A 17,875-nucleotide genomic window follows, 5' to 3' on the forward strand; every position below is an offset into this window, starting at 1 on the left:
TTTGGGAAAAGATTCAGGATATTGATGAAAACATCAACGGACCTTGGTGCTTAGGTGGTGACTTCAATTCTATTTTCACTTTGAAAGATTCAGGAAGTTCTTCTAATATTTCTCTTAACACAAATTGTTTTTTAAATTGTATTAATATATATGGACTTAATGACTTGGGATACTCGGAACCACCCTTTATTTAGTAAAGAAAAAATGTTAAAAGAAGGTTGGACCGCTACTTAAGTAACATAGAATTCACTGAACGTTTTGCTGACGTGAGTGTTAAGCATTTACCTAAATTTAAATTTGACCATCTTCCTATCCTTCATGATTTTCAACTGGCCAACCTTGATGGAGGAACCAAGCCTTTCTGATTTTTGGCACCTTGGTCTCTCATGAAGTCTACAATAACCTTGTCAAAAAAAGCTAGAACATTAGTTATAGTTTCAACCAGAATATTGCAACTTTCATAAAAGAAGCAAAAATTTAGAATAGAGAAGTCTTTCGTCATATTTTTAGAAAAAAGTAACTGATTTCATTAAGACTAGAAGAAATCTTTAACAGTATCTCCTTTACTCCAAATCCTTTTCTTGAAAATCTTTAGAAAGAACTTTGGAAGGAGTATGAAATTATTGTTATCCAAGAAGAAAGCTACTGGTTACAGATGTCTAGGAGCAAAAATATAGACTTTGAAAACAAAAATACTAGATATTTCCATCAAAAAGCGAATAGTAAAAGGAAAAGAAACAAGATCATGACACTAAAGAATGATGAAGCGGTCTGGATTGAGGACGCATAGATGTTAAAAAAATGGGAGGTGGAGTACTTCAAAGCCCTATATGCAGTGGACTCTAATAATAAAGTTTACCCTATTTCAGGTTGCTTTCCAAAGCTGCGCAGCAGCGAGTACGTTGACATGAATAGGGAGGTCACTCAAGAGAAGATTAAGGCTGCCATTTTCGATATGAAAAGTTGGAAGGCTCCAAAAAATGTTGGCTTACCTGCTAAATTTTTTCAGCAATCCTGGAATATTGTGGCTGAATCTTTTACTTCATGGGTGAAAGCTACCTTTCACAACCCTACAAACATTGCGGAAGTTAATAAAGCGCTTATTGCAATTATACCTAAAAATTCTGCACCCGAAAATTTTCGCCACTTTAGGCCCATTAGCTTAAGCAATGTTTGTTATAAAGTGACTACAAAAGTCATTGCATCTAGCCTCAAAAATTTATACCTATACTTATTGCTAACACTCAAGCTGATTTTATTCCTAGCAGGGTTAGTGCAGATAATATCCTAGTGGTGCAAAAGGTGATCCATATGATGCGTAATAGAAATCAGGCGAAAGGACTCATGACAGTGAAGATAGACTTGGAAAAAGCCTATGATAAACTGAACTGGTTATTTGTGGTGGATTTGCTCAAAGACGCAGGCATCACTGATGACATCATAATTGTTATTGCCTTTTGTATATCTACTCCTGCAATGAACTTGCTTTAGAATGGATCTCCCTCAGACTATTTCTCTTCGACAAGAGGCATAAGACAGGAAGACCCCCTCTCATCTTACCTTTTTTTTTTGTGTATTGAAAGATTATCTTATCTTATAAACAAGTTAGTTGTAGAAAAAAAGTGGGAATATATATCTACTTCTAGAAATGGACCTAAAATTTTTCACCTTTGTTTTGCAGATGACTTGGTGCTTTTTTCTAGAGCAAGCAGTGAAGAAGTTCACGTGATCAAGGAGGCATTGCATACTTTTTGTAAAAGCTCGGGGTAGAGGACCAACTTTAACAAGGCGTGTTTATTTCTCCAAAAATGTTAACCATAGTATCAGACAACAATTTAGTCAGGAACTCGGAGTCAATCTCATAGCTAATCTGAAAAATATCTTGGAGTTCCTCTTATTCATGAGAAGTGTAGCCAATATCATTTTCAATTTATCATTGACCGTATTCAGACCAAGCTCTTAAGTTGGAACAAGAAGACTCTTTCTCTCGCAGGCCGATGCACTCTCATCCAATTTGTCTTGTCAATCATTCCCGGTTACTGCATGTAAACTATGAAGATCCCTATGAATATTTGCTCTAAAATTGACAAGATTTTTAGGAATTTCTTATGGGGCAGCAATGATAAAGAAAAAAAGATTCATTTCCTAAGTTGGGATAAAATCTGCATGCCTAAGGAAGAAAGCAGCCTTAGAATTCGAAAAGTGCAAGAGACAAATCAAATTTTCCTAATGAAGCTGGCCTGGGGATTAATCTATAATAGGAAAGCCTTATGGGTTAAAGTTATGCGAGCAAAGTATGGAGGGGGGATGATATTATTCCTAAAGTTAATAAAAAGGTTTGTAGCTCTAATGCGTGGATTGGCATCTCGAAGGTTTAGAAAATTTTCAAAAAAACTTAATCTGGAGAATAGAGGATGGAAAAAAGATCTCTTTTTGGGACAATCATTGGATCCCTAACATTCCTAAATTAAGGGAGCATGCTCTGATCAATCTTGATGAAAGAGGCTTAGTAAAAAGGTTTGTGACTATGCAAATAATCTGAGCTCTTGGAATTAGACAATACTAAATCTTGTACTGCAAGAGAAAATTATTGACCACATTTATATTTTAAAGGCCCCTAATCCAACTATTGGAGTGGATACAATCGGGTGGCTTCCAACGACAGATGGTAAATTTACAATAAAATCAACCTACGATACCAATTTTAGAAACAATGACAACATAAATACAACGCACAAGCACCTTTGAAAGATTAAATTACCTTAAAAGCTTAAGACCTTCAGTTGGCTTGTCATTCATGAGGCTCTTTTAACAAACAGCAAAAGGAAGAATAGAAATTTCACTGAGGATGGCAGTTGTGTCCAAGATATTGCAGAGAGGAAGATACATTGCTCCATTTCTATGCGATTGTCTCTACATCCATATGGTATGGATTAGCATCGTTAACAGAAACCCACATGATACTTTCTTCCATCACTTTCCAAGATTGGATAAGAACAAACCTTTTTTTAGTCTATCGAAATCAGTATTGGACTCCATGACCCATAATTGTGGTCATGGCTTGCAACACTACCTAGAGATGTAGAAACGATCTCATCTTTAAAAATGAAATTTTACAAAATAACCACCTAAACCAGATGATTAGAAGAATAGCTTAGGAATATAATTTCATTTTGAACATTACAGAGCATAGCAGCAAACTTCTAAAAGGTACTAGAGAAGAGCTAGTTGGCTGGGAGCCTCCGGATTGAGGCTGGATGAAACTTAATGTAGATGGCTCAGTCCTTCAATCTGACAACAGAGACATGTGTTATATCATCATTAGAGATTGGAATGGTCGCACCATTGCTGCGTTTAGCATGAATATTGGGGCTTGTACTATAACTCTAGTGGAGCTATGGGCTTCTATGTTGGGGTTAAGTTTGTCTCCAAGCTTGGCATCACAAAGGTGGTGGTGGAATCAGACTCAAAATGTGTTTTGTCGTTTATCCAGAAGACGTCATCGGAAAGACATGGCAATAACTCGTCACTGATCAAATCCATCCAAGAGCTTCTGGCGAAATTGGAGAGAGTTGAAGTTAGGCACATCTTCTGCTGATTATCTTGCTAAAGCTGGTCAGAGACATTTCTAAGGAGTTAATTTTATTTGGAAACCCCTCTCTTGTTGTTTCATCACGTCTTTGTTGACACTCATGGTGTTAAGTTTCATAGATCTTTTTTAATGTAATTGTTTTTGTTTGTCTTGGACTTTTGTCCTGTAACTAACTAAAAAAAATACACCTTTAATTTGTTTAAAGTTTAGATTTTTAACTCGCAGCTGAGGATTAGCATAGATAGAAGATTTGCATGCCTCTTATCAAGTTGCACTCAGGATCGATTTCTAACTATAGCTGGATATAGTGTATGTGAGTGTATATGTCCAAAAAAAATTCTTAACTAAAACCTCATGCCATGCACGGAACTATTTTCTCATCTTATTTCTATAAATTTTATAATAAAGTACTTATTGAAACAATAGTTATACAATCAAAAAAACAAAAAACAAAAAACAAATTTAACATTTAAAAATACAAAAAATATCTATCGTGGTTGTAAATACTTTATGGTAAGTGTTATTTTTGTTTCAATTGTATTTTTTTTCTTTTGTCATTATATTTATGTGATACATTGAGAAAGAAAACAGTATTTTGAAATTCGATATTTCTTTTAATTGAAGTAATCTGGACGCCTCTCTTATACCGGAGTGTTTTGGATTCAATTTAATTATTAATTGACCAATAACAAGAAAAGGATGTTCAACTAGCGAATGCTTTCTTCAAGACCAAACAACAACAACAACAATAATATGTGGGAGTGCACATAGTTCAAATGAAATTAGATTTGTCTTTGCTTCGGATCTAATTTTAAATAATAATCGAGCCTACTAATAAATACTTTTTTAAAATAGAATATGCTACAGTAAATAGTAAAATTTTGGCGAATAATAATGATGATTGTTTTTTCATCTAAAATGAAGTTAAAAAATTTTAATTTATGACATAACTCAATTTTATACACTTTATACTAAAGATAATACAAAAACTTAATTTAGTTAGAGACTTTCACTTTTTGTCTCACAGTCTCGATCTCTCAATTTCAATCTCTTTTTTAAGTACTATTTATACCTTGGGTCGAGCTATTCGATCTGGAATGTTCTACAGACAAAGCAACCGATCTCTGTAGGTTAGGACAACCCGACCACTTCTCAAAGAGCTCGGCCAAATCACCAGGAAGAGCCCAAAAAAGGGCCCAACAGAGGAACACGACCCAAATCCTAAGGCGGTCCAAGCCTATAGAGATAAGGACGGTTCCCTTGAAGATAAGATGACCTCACTCAAAGATAAGATAAGATAAGATAAGATAACTATCTTATCTCCAGAAAGGTCACTCCACACCATTATAAATACACTGGAGCACCCAAATATAACTCATACTCTGATACTACTCAATACCTGCTTAATACCCTTGCTAACTTAAGCATCGGAGTCCCTTGCAGGTACCCCCCACCCTTTGGGGACAAAGAAATCAGCACCACCACCAAGTCCAACAAGTCGGACACAACCGTTCCGACCAGTACAGAAGATCTCGTACAAGATCGACCTACAGTTTCAGGTAACCCTCGGAACATTGGCGCCGTTGCCGGGGAACCTCGAAGTCATCCCATCATTATGACGGACGACCATGACAACGATCACAATTCAGATCTAGAGGATAGAATGCCGCACAAAAACGCGGACACTACCCCAAAGGATACTCCTCAACTCAACAACAAAAAGAATTCAAATGCGGGAGCCATGGAGATGCTTCAAGATCATTTAAAACACCTTCAGGAAGACGCCCTACATCAACGAGAAGCGGAGAAAGACCTACAAAAGGAAATAAGGCGATACTGGGAATTGGAGGACAAACTCCTAAAACTCAAAGCCGATCTCAAAACCAAAGCCAACCGATCCCCTCATGAGGACAGCTCCCGCAAGGAACAAGATCCATTCACCAAAGAGATCATGAAGACCAAAATCTCTAAAGACTTTAAACTCCCAGATATGACTCTGTACGATGGCACTACAGATCCTGGCCATCATCTCAACAATTTCAGAAGTAGAATGTACCTCACCGACGCCTCAGATGCTGTTCGTTGCAAAGCCTTTCCGACTACCTTAACAAAGACAGCAATTAGATGGTTCGACAATCTACCTCCTAGGTCCATCTCGAGTTTTGACGACTTGGCCAAGAAGTTTTTGGTCAGATTCTCCATCTAAAAAGATAAGGCTAAGCACACTCAAAGTCTATTAGGAATCAGGCAAGGAGAACGGGAAATTATCCGCAACTACATGGAAAGATTCAACAAAACAAGCCTAGACATACAGAACCTACCAACAGAGGCTGCCATTATGGGCCTCATCAATGGCTTGCAAGAGGGACATTTTAGCCAATCTATATCGAAAAAACACCCCACATCTCTGAACGAAGTACAAGAATGAGCAGAGAAATACATCAGCATGGAGAAAAACTCTCGACTAGGAGAGACCTCGAAATCCAGATTCACCTCCCGGGATAAAGACAAAGAATCCAAAAATAAGGAAGATCGGCATGGAGAAAAAATAAAAAAATATCACAATTACACCCCCCTTCGGGTGTCTCTCGTAGATGTCTACAGAGAGGTATGTAACACTGAAAGAATACCCCCAGCTCGACCACTTAAAGGCAAAAAAGGAGGAGGAAATCGGGCTGAATATTGTGAATACCATCGAATCCGTGGGCATTCCACCAATGAATGTTTTTACTTAAAAAATGTCATCGAAAAGCTAGTAAGAGAGGGGAAGCTAGATCGGTTCCTGGCCACCCGAGACGATGAGCAAAGAAAAAGAAGAAGGGAAGAAGATGTTAGACGAACCGAGAAGTCACCTCGTACACCAAAAAGACACGTCCACATGATACACGGCGGATTTTCTGGAGGAGGAGTCTCCAAATCATCTTACAAAAGATATCTTAAAGAGGTATATCATGTCGAGGGGAATGGAGAAGCGCCCGACATCCCCCTGATTACCTTCACCAAAGAAGATGCATCTGGGGTAATCTCAGGACACGATGATCCCATGGTCATCACGGTTATACTGGCGAATGCAAACCTCCACCGCACACTGATAGACCAGGGGAGCTCCGCCGACATCTTGTTCAAAACTGCCTTCGACAAGCTCGGTTTGGAAGAAAAGGAACTCAGAGCATATCCAAACAGCCTGTTCGGACTAGGAGACACCCCGGTTCAACCACTATGATATATCTCATTGCACATAACCTTTGGAAAAGGAAACCAATCAAGAACACTCAAAATAGATTACATCGTGGTCGACGTAGGTTCAGCCTATAACGCTTTAATAGGCCGGATAACATTAAATCAGCTTGGTGCAATAGTCTCAACTCCACATCTATGCATGAAATTCCCAACTCCAGAAGGGATAGCTACAATAGAAGCAGATCAGAAGACGGCACGCCGCTGTTACAATGAAAGTCTAAACCTCAGAAGCAGAGGAAAAGAATTCCACACAATCGAGCTCGGTGGAGTTCAGAGGCGGGAAGAACTCCACCCACAACCTGAAGGCGGAATAGAGAAAGTCCAGATTGGGGATACCCCGGACCAAACGACCAGTATCGGCACAATCCTACATGGAGACATAAGGGAATCACTCATATAGTTTTTACGAGATAACGTTGACCTCTTTGCATGGAAGGCCGCAGACATGCCAAGCATAGACCCCAAATTAATGTGCCACAAGCTAGCAGTCTACCCAGGATCTCGGCCAGTGCAACAGAGGCGTAGGAAGCTCGGACTAGAATGCTCTCAATGTGCACCGACTACGTTGATCTCAATAAAGCCTGCCCAAAAGATCCTTATCCACTCCCAAGTATCGACGCACTGGTCGATGCCTCCTCCGGATATAAATACCTCTCGTTTATGGACGCATACTCGGGATACAATCAAATCCCAATGTATCCACCCGACCAAGAAAAAACGTCATTCTTAACCCCAAAATCAAACTACTGCTACATCATCATGCCTTTCGGTCTTAAAAAAGTGGGAGCTACTTATCAGAGATTAATGAATAAGGTCTTCTCGGATCATATCAGAAAAATCATGGAAGTCTACGTAGACGACATGCTCATAAAGACACAAAATGAAGAGATGCTATTGTCCAACCTGACCCAAGTATTCGACACTATAAGACGACATGGCATGCGACTCAATCCCGCAAAATGCACCTTCGCAGTGGAAGCTGGCAAATTCTTGGGCTTTATGCTCACACATAGAGGAATCGAGGCAAACCCGAATAAATGCCGGGCCATACTCGACATGAAGAGTCCGACTTGTGTCAAAGAGGTACAACAACTCAACGAGAGGTTGGCAGCCTTGTCCAGATTTCTAGCCGAATCGGCAATAAGATCTCTTCCCTTCTACACTACTCTAAAGAAGGGAAAGAAGTTCGAATGGACAACGGAGTACGAGCAGGCCTTCTAAGATTTCAAAAGATTTCTGGGACAGCCACCTATCCTGAAAGAGTCCTGAACAAGGTCCAAAAAAGAGAATTACAAAAATAACTTAGAAGAGCCTGACATGATGAAGTCGGACTCCCACAAAACAAGTTATAAAAGTAATCCCTAAAAGAGACATGAACAAGGTCCAAAAAAGAGGATTACAAAAATAACTTAGAAGAGCCCGACATGATGAAGTCGGACTCCCACAAAACAAGTTATAAAAGTAATCATTGAAAGAGACCTGAACAAGGTCCAAAAAAGAGGATTACAAAAATAACTTAGAAGAGTCCGACATGATGAAGTCGGACTCCCATAAAACAAGTTATAAAAGTAATCCCTGAAAGAGACCTGAACAAGGCCCAAAAAAGAGGATTACAAAAATAATTCGGAAGAACCCGACATGATGAAGTCAGCCCAAAGTACAAAGTTATAAAAGTAATCCCTGAAAGAGACCTGAACAAGGTCCAAGAAAGAAGATTACCAAAATAAATTGGAAGGACCCGACGTGACAAAGCCGGGTCAAAACAATAACCCCTGAAAGAGACCTAGATGAGGTCCAAAAAAGAGGGTTACAAACAACAACTCGAACAAAAATTGACCTGATGAAATCGGCAATCTCAGCGTTTCCTAACAAAGACCTGAACAAAATTCAAATAAAACGAATTGCGGAAAATAGCATCAGGCAAAGGAATCAAGCCAATCAGGTCAGACACAGTTCCAACACTCACAAAGCCTACGAAGGTACCAAGAGAAGCGTAGACAGGTGGTGCACGAAATTGCAATCACACTTTTGCAACTCCGCACAACTAACCAGCAAGTGCACTGGGTCGTCCAAGTAATACCTTGCGTGAGCAAGGGTCGATCCCACGGAGATTGTCGGCTTGAAGCAAGCTATGGTTATCGTGTAAATCTTAGTCAGGATATCAGAAATTATCAGGATTGATCGTGAAAAAGAACAAAAGAGCATGAAATGATTACTTGTTTTGCAGTAATGGAGAATAGGTTGAGGTTTTGGAGATGCTCCATCTTCTGAATCTCTGCTTTCCTACTGTCTTCTTCTTCAAACACGCAAGGCTCCTTCCATGGCAAACTGTATGTAGGGTTTCACCGTTGTCAATGGCTACCTCCCATCCTCTCAGTGAAAATGTTCCTATGCTCTGTCACAGCATGGCTAATCATCTGTCGGTTCTCGGTCAGGCCGGAATAGAATCCAATGATTCTTTTGCGTCTGTCACTAACGCCCCGCCTGCTAGGAGTTTGAAGCACGTCACAGTCATCCAATCATTGAATCCTACTCAGAATACCACAGACAAGGTTTAGACCTTCCGGATTCTCTTGAATGCCGCCATCAGTTCTAGCTTATACCACGAAGATTCCGGTTAAAGAATCCAAGAGATAACTACTTAATCTAAGGTAGAACGGAGGTGGTTGTCAGGCACACGTTCATAGTTGAGAATGATGATGATTGTCACGGATCATCACATTCATCCGGGTTAAGAACAAGTATTATCTTAGAATGGAAGCAAGCATGATTGAATGAGAAACAGTAGTAATTGCATTAATCCATCAAGACACAGCAGAGCTCCTCACCCCAACCATGGGATTTAGAGACTCATGCCGTGGAAAGTACACAAAGAAAACGTGTAAAGTGTCATGAGGTACTGATATAATGTCAAAAGATCCTATTAATAGTAAACTAGTAGCCTAGGGTATACAGAAATGAGTAAATGACGTAAAAATCCACTTCTGGGTCCACTTGGTGTGTGCTTGGGCTGAGCATTGAAGCATTTTCGTGTAGAGACCTTTTCTGGAGTTAAACGCCAGCTTTTATGCCAGTTTGGGCGTTTAACTCCAAGTTTTATGCCAGTTCCAGCGTTAAACGCTGGAATTTCTGAGGCTGATTTGCCACGCCAGTTTGGGCCGTCAAATCTTGGGCAAAGTATGGACTATCATATATTGCTGGAAAGCCCAGGATGTCTACTTTCCAACGCCGTTGAGAGCGCGCCAATTGGGCTTCTGTAGCTCCAGAAAATCCACTTCGAGTGCAGGGAGGTCAGAATCCAACAGCATCTGCAGTCCTTTTCAGTCTCTGAATCAGATTTTTGCTCAGGACCCTCAATTTCAGCCAGAAAATACCTGAAATCATAGAAAAACACACAAACTCATAGTAAAGTCCAGAAAAGTGAATTTTAACTAAAAACTACTAAAAATATACTAAAAACTAACTAGATTATACTAAAAACACACTAAAAACAATGCCAAAAAGCGTATAAATTATCCGCTCATCACAACACCAAACTTAAATTGTTGCTTGTCCCCAAGCAACTGAAAATCAAAATGGGATAAAAAGAAGAGAATATACTATAGACTCCAAAATATCAAGGAAACCTAGCTCCAATTAGATGAGCGGGACTAGTAGCTTTTTGCCTCCGAACAGTTTTGGCATCTCACTCTATCCTTTGAAGTTCAGAATGATTGGCATCTATAAGAACTCAGAACTCAGATAGTGTTATTGATTCTCCTAGTTAAGTATAATGATTCTTGAACATAGCTAGTGTATGAGTCTTGGCTGTGGCCCAAAGCACTCTGTCTTCCAGTATTACCACCGGATACATACATGCCACAGACACATAATTGGGTGAACCTTTTCAGATTGTGACTCAGCTTTGCTAGAGTCCCCAATTAGAGGTGTCCAGGGTTCTTAAGCACACTCTTTTTGCCTTGGATCACAACTTTATTTCTTTCTCTTTTTTTTTCTTTCTCTCTTTTTTTTTCGAAATTTTTTTTTCTTTTGAATCACTGCTTTTTCTTGCTTCAAGAATCAATTTGATGATTTTTCAGATCCTCAATAACAGTTCTCTTTTTCCTCATTCTTTCAAGAGCCAACAATTTTAACATTCTCAAAACAACAAATTCAAGAGACATATGCACTGTTCAAGCATTCATTCGGAAAACAAAAATTATTGTCACCACATCAAACTAATTCAACTAGTTTCAAGGATAAATTTCGAAATCCTGTACTTCTTGTTCTTTTGTGATTAAAGCATTTTTCATTTAAGAGAGGTGATGGATTCATAGGACATTCATATCTTCAAGGCATAAAATTCCAATTTTATTAATTATGAATTAAGAACAAGACTCAAAGATAAATATAAGATGAGACTAAAAAAAATAAAAATAGAAAACAAAACAAAAGGAAAAAAAAAACGCAAAAACATAGGCTCCTAATGATAGAGGTTTTCACAGAGTTAGGACTCAACAACCTTGATTTTGAGAAGTGGATGCCCCCTCAGCTTGAGAGGAGAGCTTTTGGCGTTTCAACTCTTGGAGTTCACGCCCCTGCTTCTCTTGTTCCTTCAGCAATTTGCAGAGCATGCAGTTCTGATTCTGCTGTTCTTCCTTCAATTGCTCCATAGTCTCTTGCAACTTGGTGATAGATGCTTCTAGGCTGGTCCAGTAGTCAATTCTTGGGAATTCAGGGAGGAATTCCTGCGCCCTCCTCTTGATAGAGTTGTCTTGCATTTGTCCTTCCATTGACTTCTTGGTGATTGGGTGTTCAATGGGTATGAACTCATCTACTCCCATCTTCACCCCAGCCTCTTTACAGAGCAAGGAGATCAAGCTTGGGTAAGCCAATTTGGCTTCAGTGGAATTCTTATTTGCAATTGTGTAGATCTCACAAGCAATCACATGATGAACCTCCACTTCTTTTCCAAGCATAATGCAATGAATCATCACTGCTCTCTTGATGGTGACCTCAGAACGGTTGCTAGTGGGCAATATGGAACGCCCAATAAAGTCTAGCCAACCTCTTGCAATTGGTTTGAGGTCTCCCCTCTTGAGTTGGTTTGGGACACCCTTTGAATTGGTTATCCACTTAGTTCCAGGGAGGCATATGTCCTCTAGAACTTGATCCAACCCTTTATCTGCTCTCACCATCCTCCTATTGAAGGAATCAGGATCATCTTGCAGTTGAGGTAGTTTGAAGATTTCTCTTATTTTGTCCAGATGGAAGTACATAACTTTCCCTCTGACCATGGTTCTGTAGGTATGGTAAGCAGTTCCAGTCATTCTCTGCTTATCTGTTAGCCACAGATTTGAGTAGAATTCCTGAACCATGTTCCTTCCAACCTTTATTTCAGGATTGGTTAGAACTTCCCATCCTCTGTTTCGAATTTGCTCTTGGATCCCCGGATACTCGTCTTCTTTCAGATCAAATTTTACTTCCGGGATCACTGACCTCAGACCCATTATTTTGTGATAATGGTCTTCATGTTCTTTGGTTAAGAACTTCTCTTGATTCCAAAGATTCTTTGGATTATTCTCTTTCTTTCCTCTTAAATTGGTTTGTTTTCCTTTAGGGCCATGATCTTGATGAATCTTGGCTTAGTGATCACGGAAAAGCACACCAAACTTAGAGGTTTGCTTGTCCTCAAGCAAAAGAAAGGAAAAAAGAGAGAGAGAGGAAGAGTAAATTCGAATGGTGTGGTGGAATGAGGGGGTTCAAACGTGTATTTATAAGGTGGGGAGGAGAGATTTCGAAAAAAAGAAAAATTGAAAGGAGATTTGAGAAGATATGGAAAGAAATTGAGAGAAGGGTGAGATTTTGAACAAAATTTGGGAATGATTTGAGAGATTTGAAGAATGATTTTAGATTTTTGAAAATTTGAAAGTGAATGATGAGAGATTGAAATGTGTTTTTGTAGAAAAGTATGGGTAAGAAAAGGAAAGTTCGAAAAAATTTGATTTGAAAACAAAATTATGGTCCCCCCACCTTTCTGGCGTTAAACGCCCAGAATGGCACCCATTCTGGCGTTTAACGCCCATTGGATGCCCCTTTTGGGCGTTTAACGCCCAGCCAGGTGCCCTGGCTGGCGTTAAACGCCAGAAATCCTTTGTCACTGGGCATTTTTCTGAACGCCCAGGATGCTGCACACCTGGCGTTAAACGCCCAGAATGGTGCCCATTCTGGCGTTTAACGCCCAAAATGGCACCATTCCTGGCGTTAAACGCCCATAATGATACCCATTCTGGCGTTTAACGCCCAAAATGCCCCTTACTGGCGTTTTTTCGCCAGTAAGCTCTTTTTCTCTGCTTTTTGAGCTGAATCCTTCTGTAACTCTGTGAATTCCTTCATTTTTGATACTTGCCTCTGTAAGAATAAATCATATAACCTCCTAATGACTGGGTTGCCTCCCAGCAAGTGCTTCTTTACTGTCTTTAGCTGGACCTTTACTGAGAATCACTCAAGTCTCAGTTTTGAGCATTCCTGCTCAAAGTTGCTTTCAAGATAATGCTTCATTCTCTGTCCATTAACAATGAACTTTTTGTCAGAATCAGTATCCTGAAGCTCAACATATCCATATGGTGACACTCCTGTAATCACATACGGACCCCTCCACCGGGATTTGAGTTTTCCTGGGAACAGTCTGAGCCTAGAGTTGAAGAGCAGAACTTTTTGTCCTGGCTCAAAGACTCTGGTTGACAACTTCTTGTCATGCCATTTCTTTGCCTTTTCCTTATAAATTTTTGCATTTTCAAAGGCATTGAGTCTGAACTCCTCTAGTTCATTTAGCTGGAGCAATCTTTTTCACCAGCTAACTGTGCATCCATGTTTAGGAATCTGGTTGCCCAGTAGGCTTTATATTCCAGTTCCACGGGCAGATGACAGGCCTTCCCATACACCAGTTGGTATGGAGAGGTTCCTATAGGAGTCTTGAATGCTGTTCTGTATGCCCACAGAGCATCATCCAAGCTCTTTGCCCAATCCTTTCTTCGGGCTATCACAGTCCGTTCCAGGATTCTTTTTAGCTCTCTGTTAGAGACTTCAGCTTGCCCATTTGTCTGTGGATGATATGGAGTTGCCACTTTGTGGCTAATTCTATATCTAACCATAGCAGAGTATAGCTGTCTGTTGCAGAAATGAGTACCCCCGTCACTGATTAGTACTCTGGGAACACCAAATCTGCTGAAGATGTGTTTCTGGAGGAATTTCAACACGGTCTTGGTATCATTAGTGGGTGTGGCAATTGCTTCTACCCACTTAGATACATAGTCCACTGCCACCAGAATGTAAGTGTTTGAGTATGATGGTGGAAATGGACCCATGAAGTCAATTCCCCATACATCGAACAATTCTATTTCTAATATCCCTTGTTGAGGCATGGCATATCCGTGAGGCAAGTTACCAGCTCTTTGGCAACTGTCACAGTTACGCACAAACTCTCGGGAATCTTTATAGAGAGTAGGCCAGTAGAAGCCACATTGGAGGACTTTAGTGGCTGTTCGCTCACTTCCAAAGTGTCCTCCATACTGTGATCCATGGCAGTGCCATAGGATCCTTTGTGCTTCTTCTCTGGGTACACATCTGCGGATCACTCCGTCAGCACATTTCTTAAAGAGATATGGTTCATCCCAGAGGTAGTACTTGGCATCTGAAATTAATTTCTTTCTTTGCACACTGCTGTACTCCTTGGGTATGAACCTCACAACTTTATAATTTGCAATATCTGCAAACCATGGAGCTTCCTGAATGGCAAAGAGTTGCTCATCTGGGAAAGTCTCAGAGATCTCAGTAGAAGGGAGGGACGCCCCAGCTACTGGTTCTATTTGGGACAGATGGTCAGCTACTTGGTTCTCTGTCCCTTTTCTGTCTCTTATTTCTATATCAAACTCTTGCAGAAGCAACACCCATCTGATAAGCCTGGGTTTTGAATCCTGCTTTGTGAGTAAGTATTTAAGAGCAGCATGGTCAGTGTACACAACCACTTTGGATCCCACTAGATAGGATCTAAACTTGTCAATGGCATAAACCACTGCAAGTAACTCTTTTTCTGTGGTTGTGTAGTTCTTCTGTGCGTCATTTAGAACACGGCTAGCATAATAAATGACGTGCAAAAGCTTGTTATGCCTCTGTCCCAACACTGCACCAATGGCATGGTCACTGGCATCACACATTAATTCAAATGGCAATGTCCAATCTGGTGCAGAGATGACTGGTGCTGTGACCAGCTTAGCTTTCAGGGTCTTAAATGCCTGCAGACACTGTGTGTCAAACACAAATGGTGTGTCAGCAGCTAACAGGTTACTCAGAGGTTTTGCAATTTTCGAAAAATCCTTTATAAACCTTCTGTAGAATCCTGCATGCCCCAGAAAGCTTCTGATTGCCTTAACATTGGCAGGTGGTGGTAATTTTTCAATTACCTCTACCTTTGCCTTATCCACCTCTATTCCCCTGCTTGAAATTTTGTGCCCAAGGACAATTCCTTCAGTCACCATAAAGTGACATTTCTCCCAGTTTAAAACCAGGTTAGTCTCTTGGCACCTTTTCAGGACAAGTGCTAGGTGGTTAAGACAGGAGCTGAAAGAGTCTCCATATATGAGAAGTCATCCATGAAGACTTCCAGGAATTTCTCCACCATATCAGAGAAGATGGATAACATGCACCTCTGAAAGGTTGCAGGAGCATTACACAGACCAAAAGGCATCCTTCTGTAGGCAAACACGCCAGAAGGGCAAGTAAATGTGTTTTCTCTTGGTCCTGAGGATCTACTGCAATTTGGTTGTAACCTGAATAGCCATCCAAAAAGCAGTAGTAATCATGACCAGCTAGTCTTTCTAGCATTTGGTCTATGAATGGTAAAGGAAAATGATCCTTTCTGGTGGCTGTATTGAGCCTTCTGTAGTCAATACACATGCGCCACCCTGTGACTGTTCTTGTAGGAACCAGTTCATTTTTTTCATTATGAACCACTGTCATGCCTCCCTTTTTGGGGACAACTTGGACAGGGCTCACCCAGGGGCTATCAGAAATAGGATAAATAATCCCAGCCTCTAGTAATTTAGTGACCTCTTTCTGCACCACCTCTTTCATGGCTGGATTTAGCCTCCTCTGTGGTTGGACCACTGGCTTGGCATTATCCTCCAACAGGATCTTGTGCATGCATCTAGCTGGGCTAATGCCCTTGAGATCACTTATGGACCACCCAAGAGCTGTCTTGTGTGTCCTTAGCACTTGAATCAGTGCTTCCTCTTCCTGTGCATTTAAAGAAGAGCTTATAATCACTGGAAAAGTGTCACCCTCTCCCAGAAATGCATACTTCAGGGATGGTGGTAGTGGTTTGAGTTCAGGTTTGGGAGGCTTATCCTCCTCCTGAGGAATTTTCGAAAATTCCTTTGTTTCCACTGATTCTTCTTGATCAGGTTGAGCATCTTTGAAGATGTCCTCAAGCTCTGATTCTAGGCTTTCAGTCATATTAATCTCTTCTACCAGAGAGTCAATAATGTCAGCGCCCATGCAGTCATTTGGTGTGTCTGGATGCTGCATAGCTTTTACAGCATTCAACTTGAATTCATCCTCATTGACTCTCAGGGTTACTTCCCTTTTTGTACATCAATGAGAGTTCGTCCAGTTGCTAGGAAAGGTCTTCCTAGAATGAGAGTTGCACTCTTGTGCTCCTCCATTTCTAGCACTACAAAGTCAGTTGGAAAGGCAAATGGCCCAACCTTGACAATCATGTCCTCATTATGCCTAATGGGTGTTTAATGGACCATCAGCAAGTTGGAGGCATATCCGGGTTGGTTTGACTTCTCCAGTCAACCCAAGCTTCTGATAGTGGATGCAGGTATTAGATTGATGCTTGCTCCAAGATCATATAGGGCTGTCTTAGTGCAAGCACCTTCTAATGTGCATGGTATCATAAAGCTTCCTGGATCTTGAAGCTTTTCTGGTAAGCTTTTTAGAATGACTGCACTGCATTCTTCAGTGAGAAACACTTTTTCAGTTTCTCTCCAATCCTTCTTATGACTTAAGATTTCTTTCATGAACTTAGCATAAGAAGGTATTTGCTCAAGTGTCTCTGCAAACGGAATCTTTATTTCAAGAGTCCTTAGATAGTCTGCAAAGCGGGCAAATTGCTTGTCCTGTTCCGCTTGGCGGAGTTTTTGAGGATAAGGCATCTTGGCTTTATATTCTTCAACCTTAGATGCTGCAGGTTTATTCCTTACAGAAGTGGTTGAAGAAGCCTTTTTAGAGGGATTACTGTCAGCACTCTCAGGTGTCTGATCCCCTGGCGTCTGAACGCCAGGATTGGGTGGAAAATGGGCGTTTAACGCCAACTTTTCCCCCTTTTCTGGCGTTTGAACGCCAGAACTGGGCAAGGAATGGGCGTTTAACGCCAATTTCCTTCCCTTCTGGCGTTTGAACGCCAAAGTATTCCTCTCTGGGCTCTTACTGTCCTCAGAGGGATTTTGACAGTGGTTGGTTTCCTCTGTCAATTGTTCCTTTTTGGCTTTTGCTTTTTGAGCAGTGTTATTCAGTGTCTTCCCACTCCTCAGTTGAACTCTTGACATTCCTCTGTTATCTGTTTGATATTTGCTGTTTTGCTTGTTCAACTGCAGTTCTATGCTCTTGTTAGCAACTTTAGTTTCATGAGCATTTCTTAAATCTGCTAATGTTCTGTCATCAGGAGCAATTGTTGATTAAGCTCAATTATCTGTTCTTGAGGATAGGTCAGTGACTACTGCCATGACTTCCTCTTTTGGAGAGAACTCATTGCTAGATACAAATATTGTTTCTAGCAACAGTGTCTATAAGCTCTTGAGCTTCTTCAATTGTCTTCCTCATGTGGATAGATCCACCAGCTGAGTGGTCTAAGACATCTGAGCTTTTCTGTAAGCCCTAGTAGAAATGTCTAACTGTACCCACTCTGAAAACATTTCAGAGGGCATTTCTTAGCATACCTCTATACCTCTCCCAGGCATTTAAAGGGATTCATTATCCTCTTGTTTAAAGCCTTGGATGTCC

At 40.5% G+C, this 17,875-nt stretch overlaps 1 protein-coding gene across 1 annotated transcript; it reads left to right on the forward strand.

Moving 5' to 3' along the window:
* Positions 1 to 790: 790 nt before the first annotated feature.
* On the forward strand, positions 791 to 1,491 carry LOC140175051 (uncharacterized). Its single transcript, XM_072201952.1, has 2 exons — positions 791 to 1,087; positions 1,210 to 1,491. Exons 1-2 carry the CDS (start codon positions 791 to 793, stop codon positions 1,489 to 1,491), a joined length of 579 nt encoding a protein of 192 aa, XP_072058053.1.
* Positions 1,492 to 17,875: the final 16,384 nt, after the last annotated feature.

This window comes from Arachis hypogaea, chromosome 9 (genome assembly GCF_003086295.3).
Source record: "Arachis hypogaea cultivar Tifrunner chromosome 9, arahy.Tifrunner.gnm2.J5K5, whole genome shotgun sequence".
In the NCBI taxonomy this organism is placed as follows: Eukaryota; Viridiplantae; Streptophyta; class Magnoliopsida; order Fabales; family Fabaceae; genus Arachis; species Arachis hypogaea.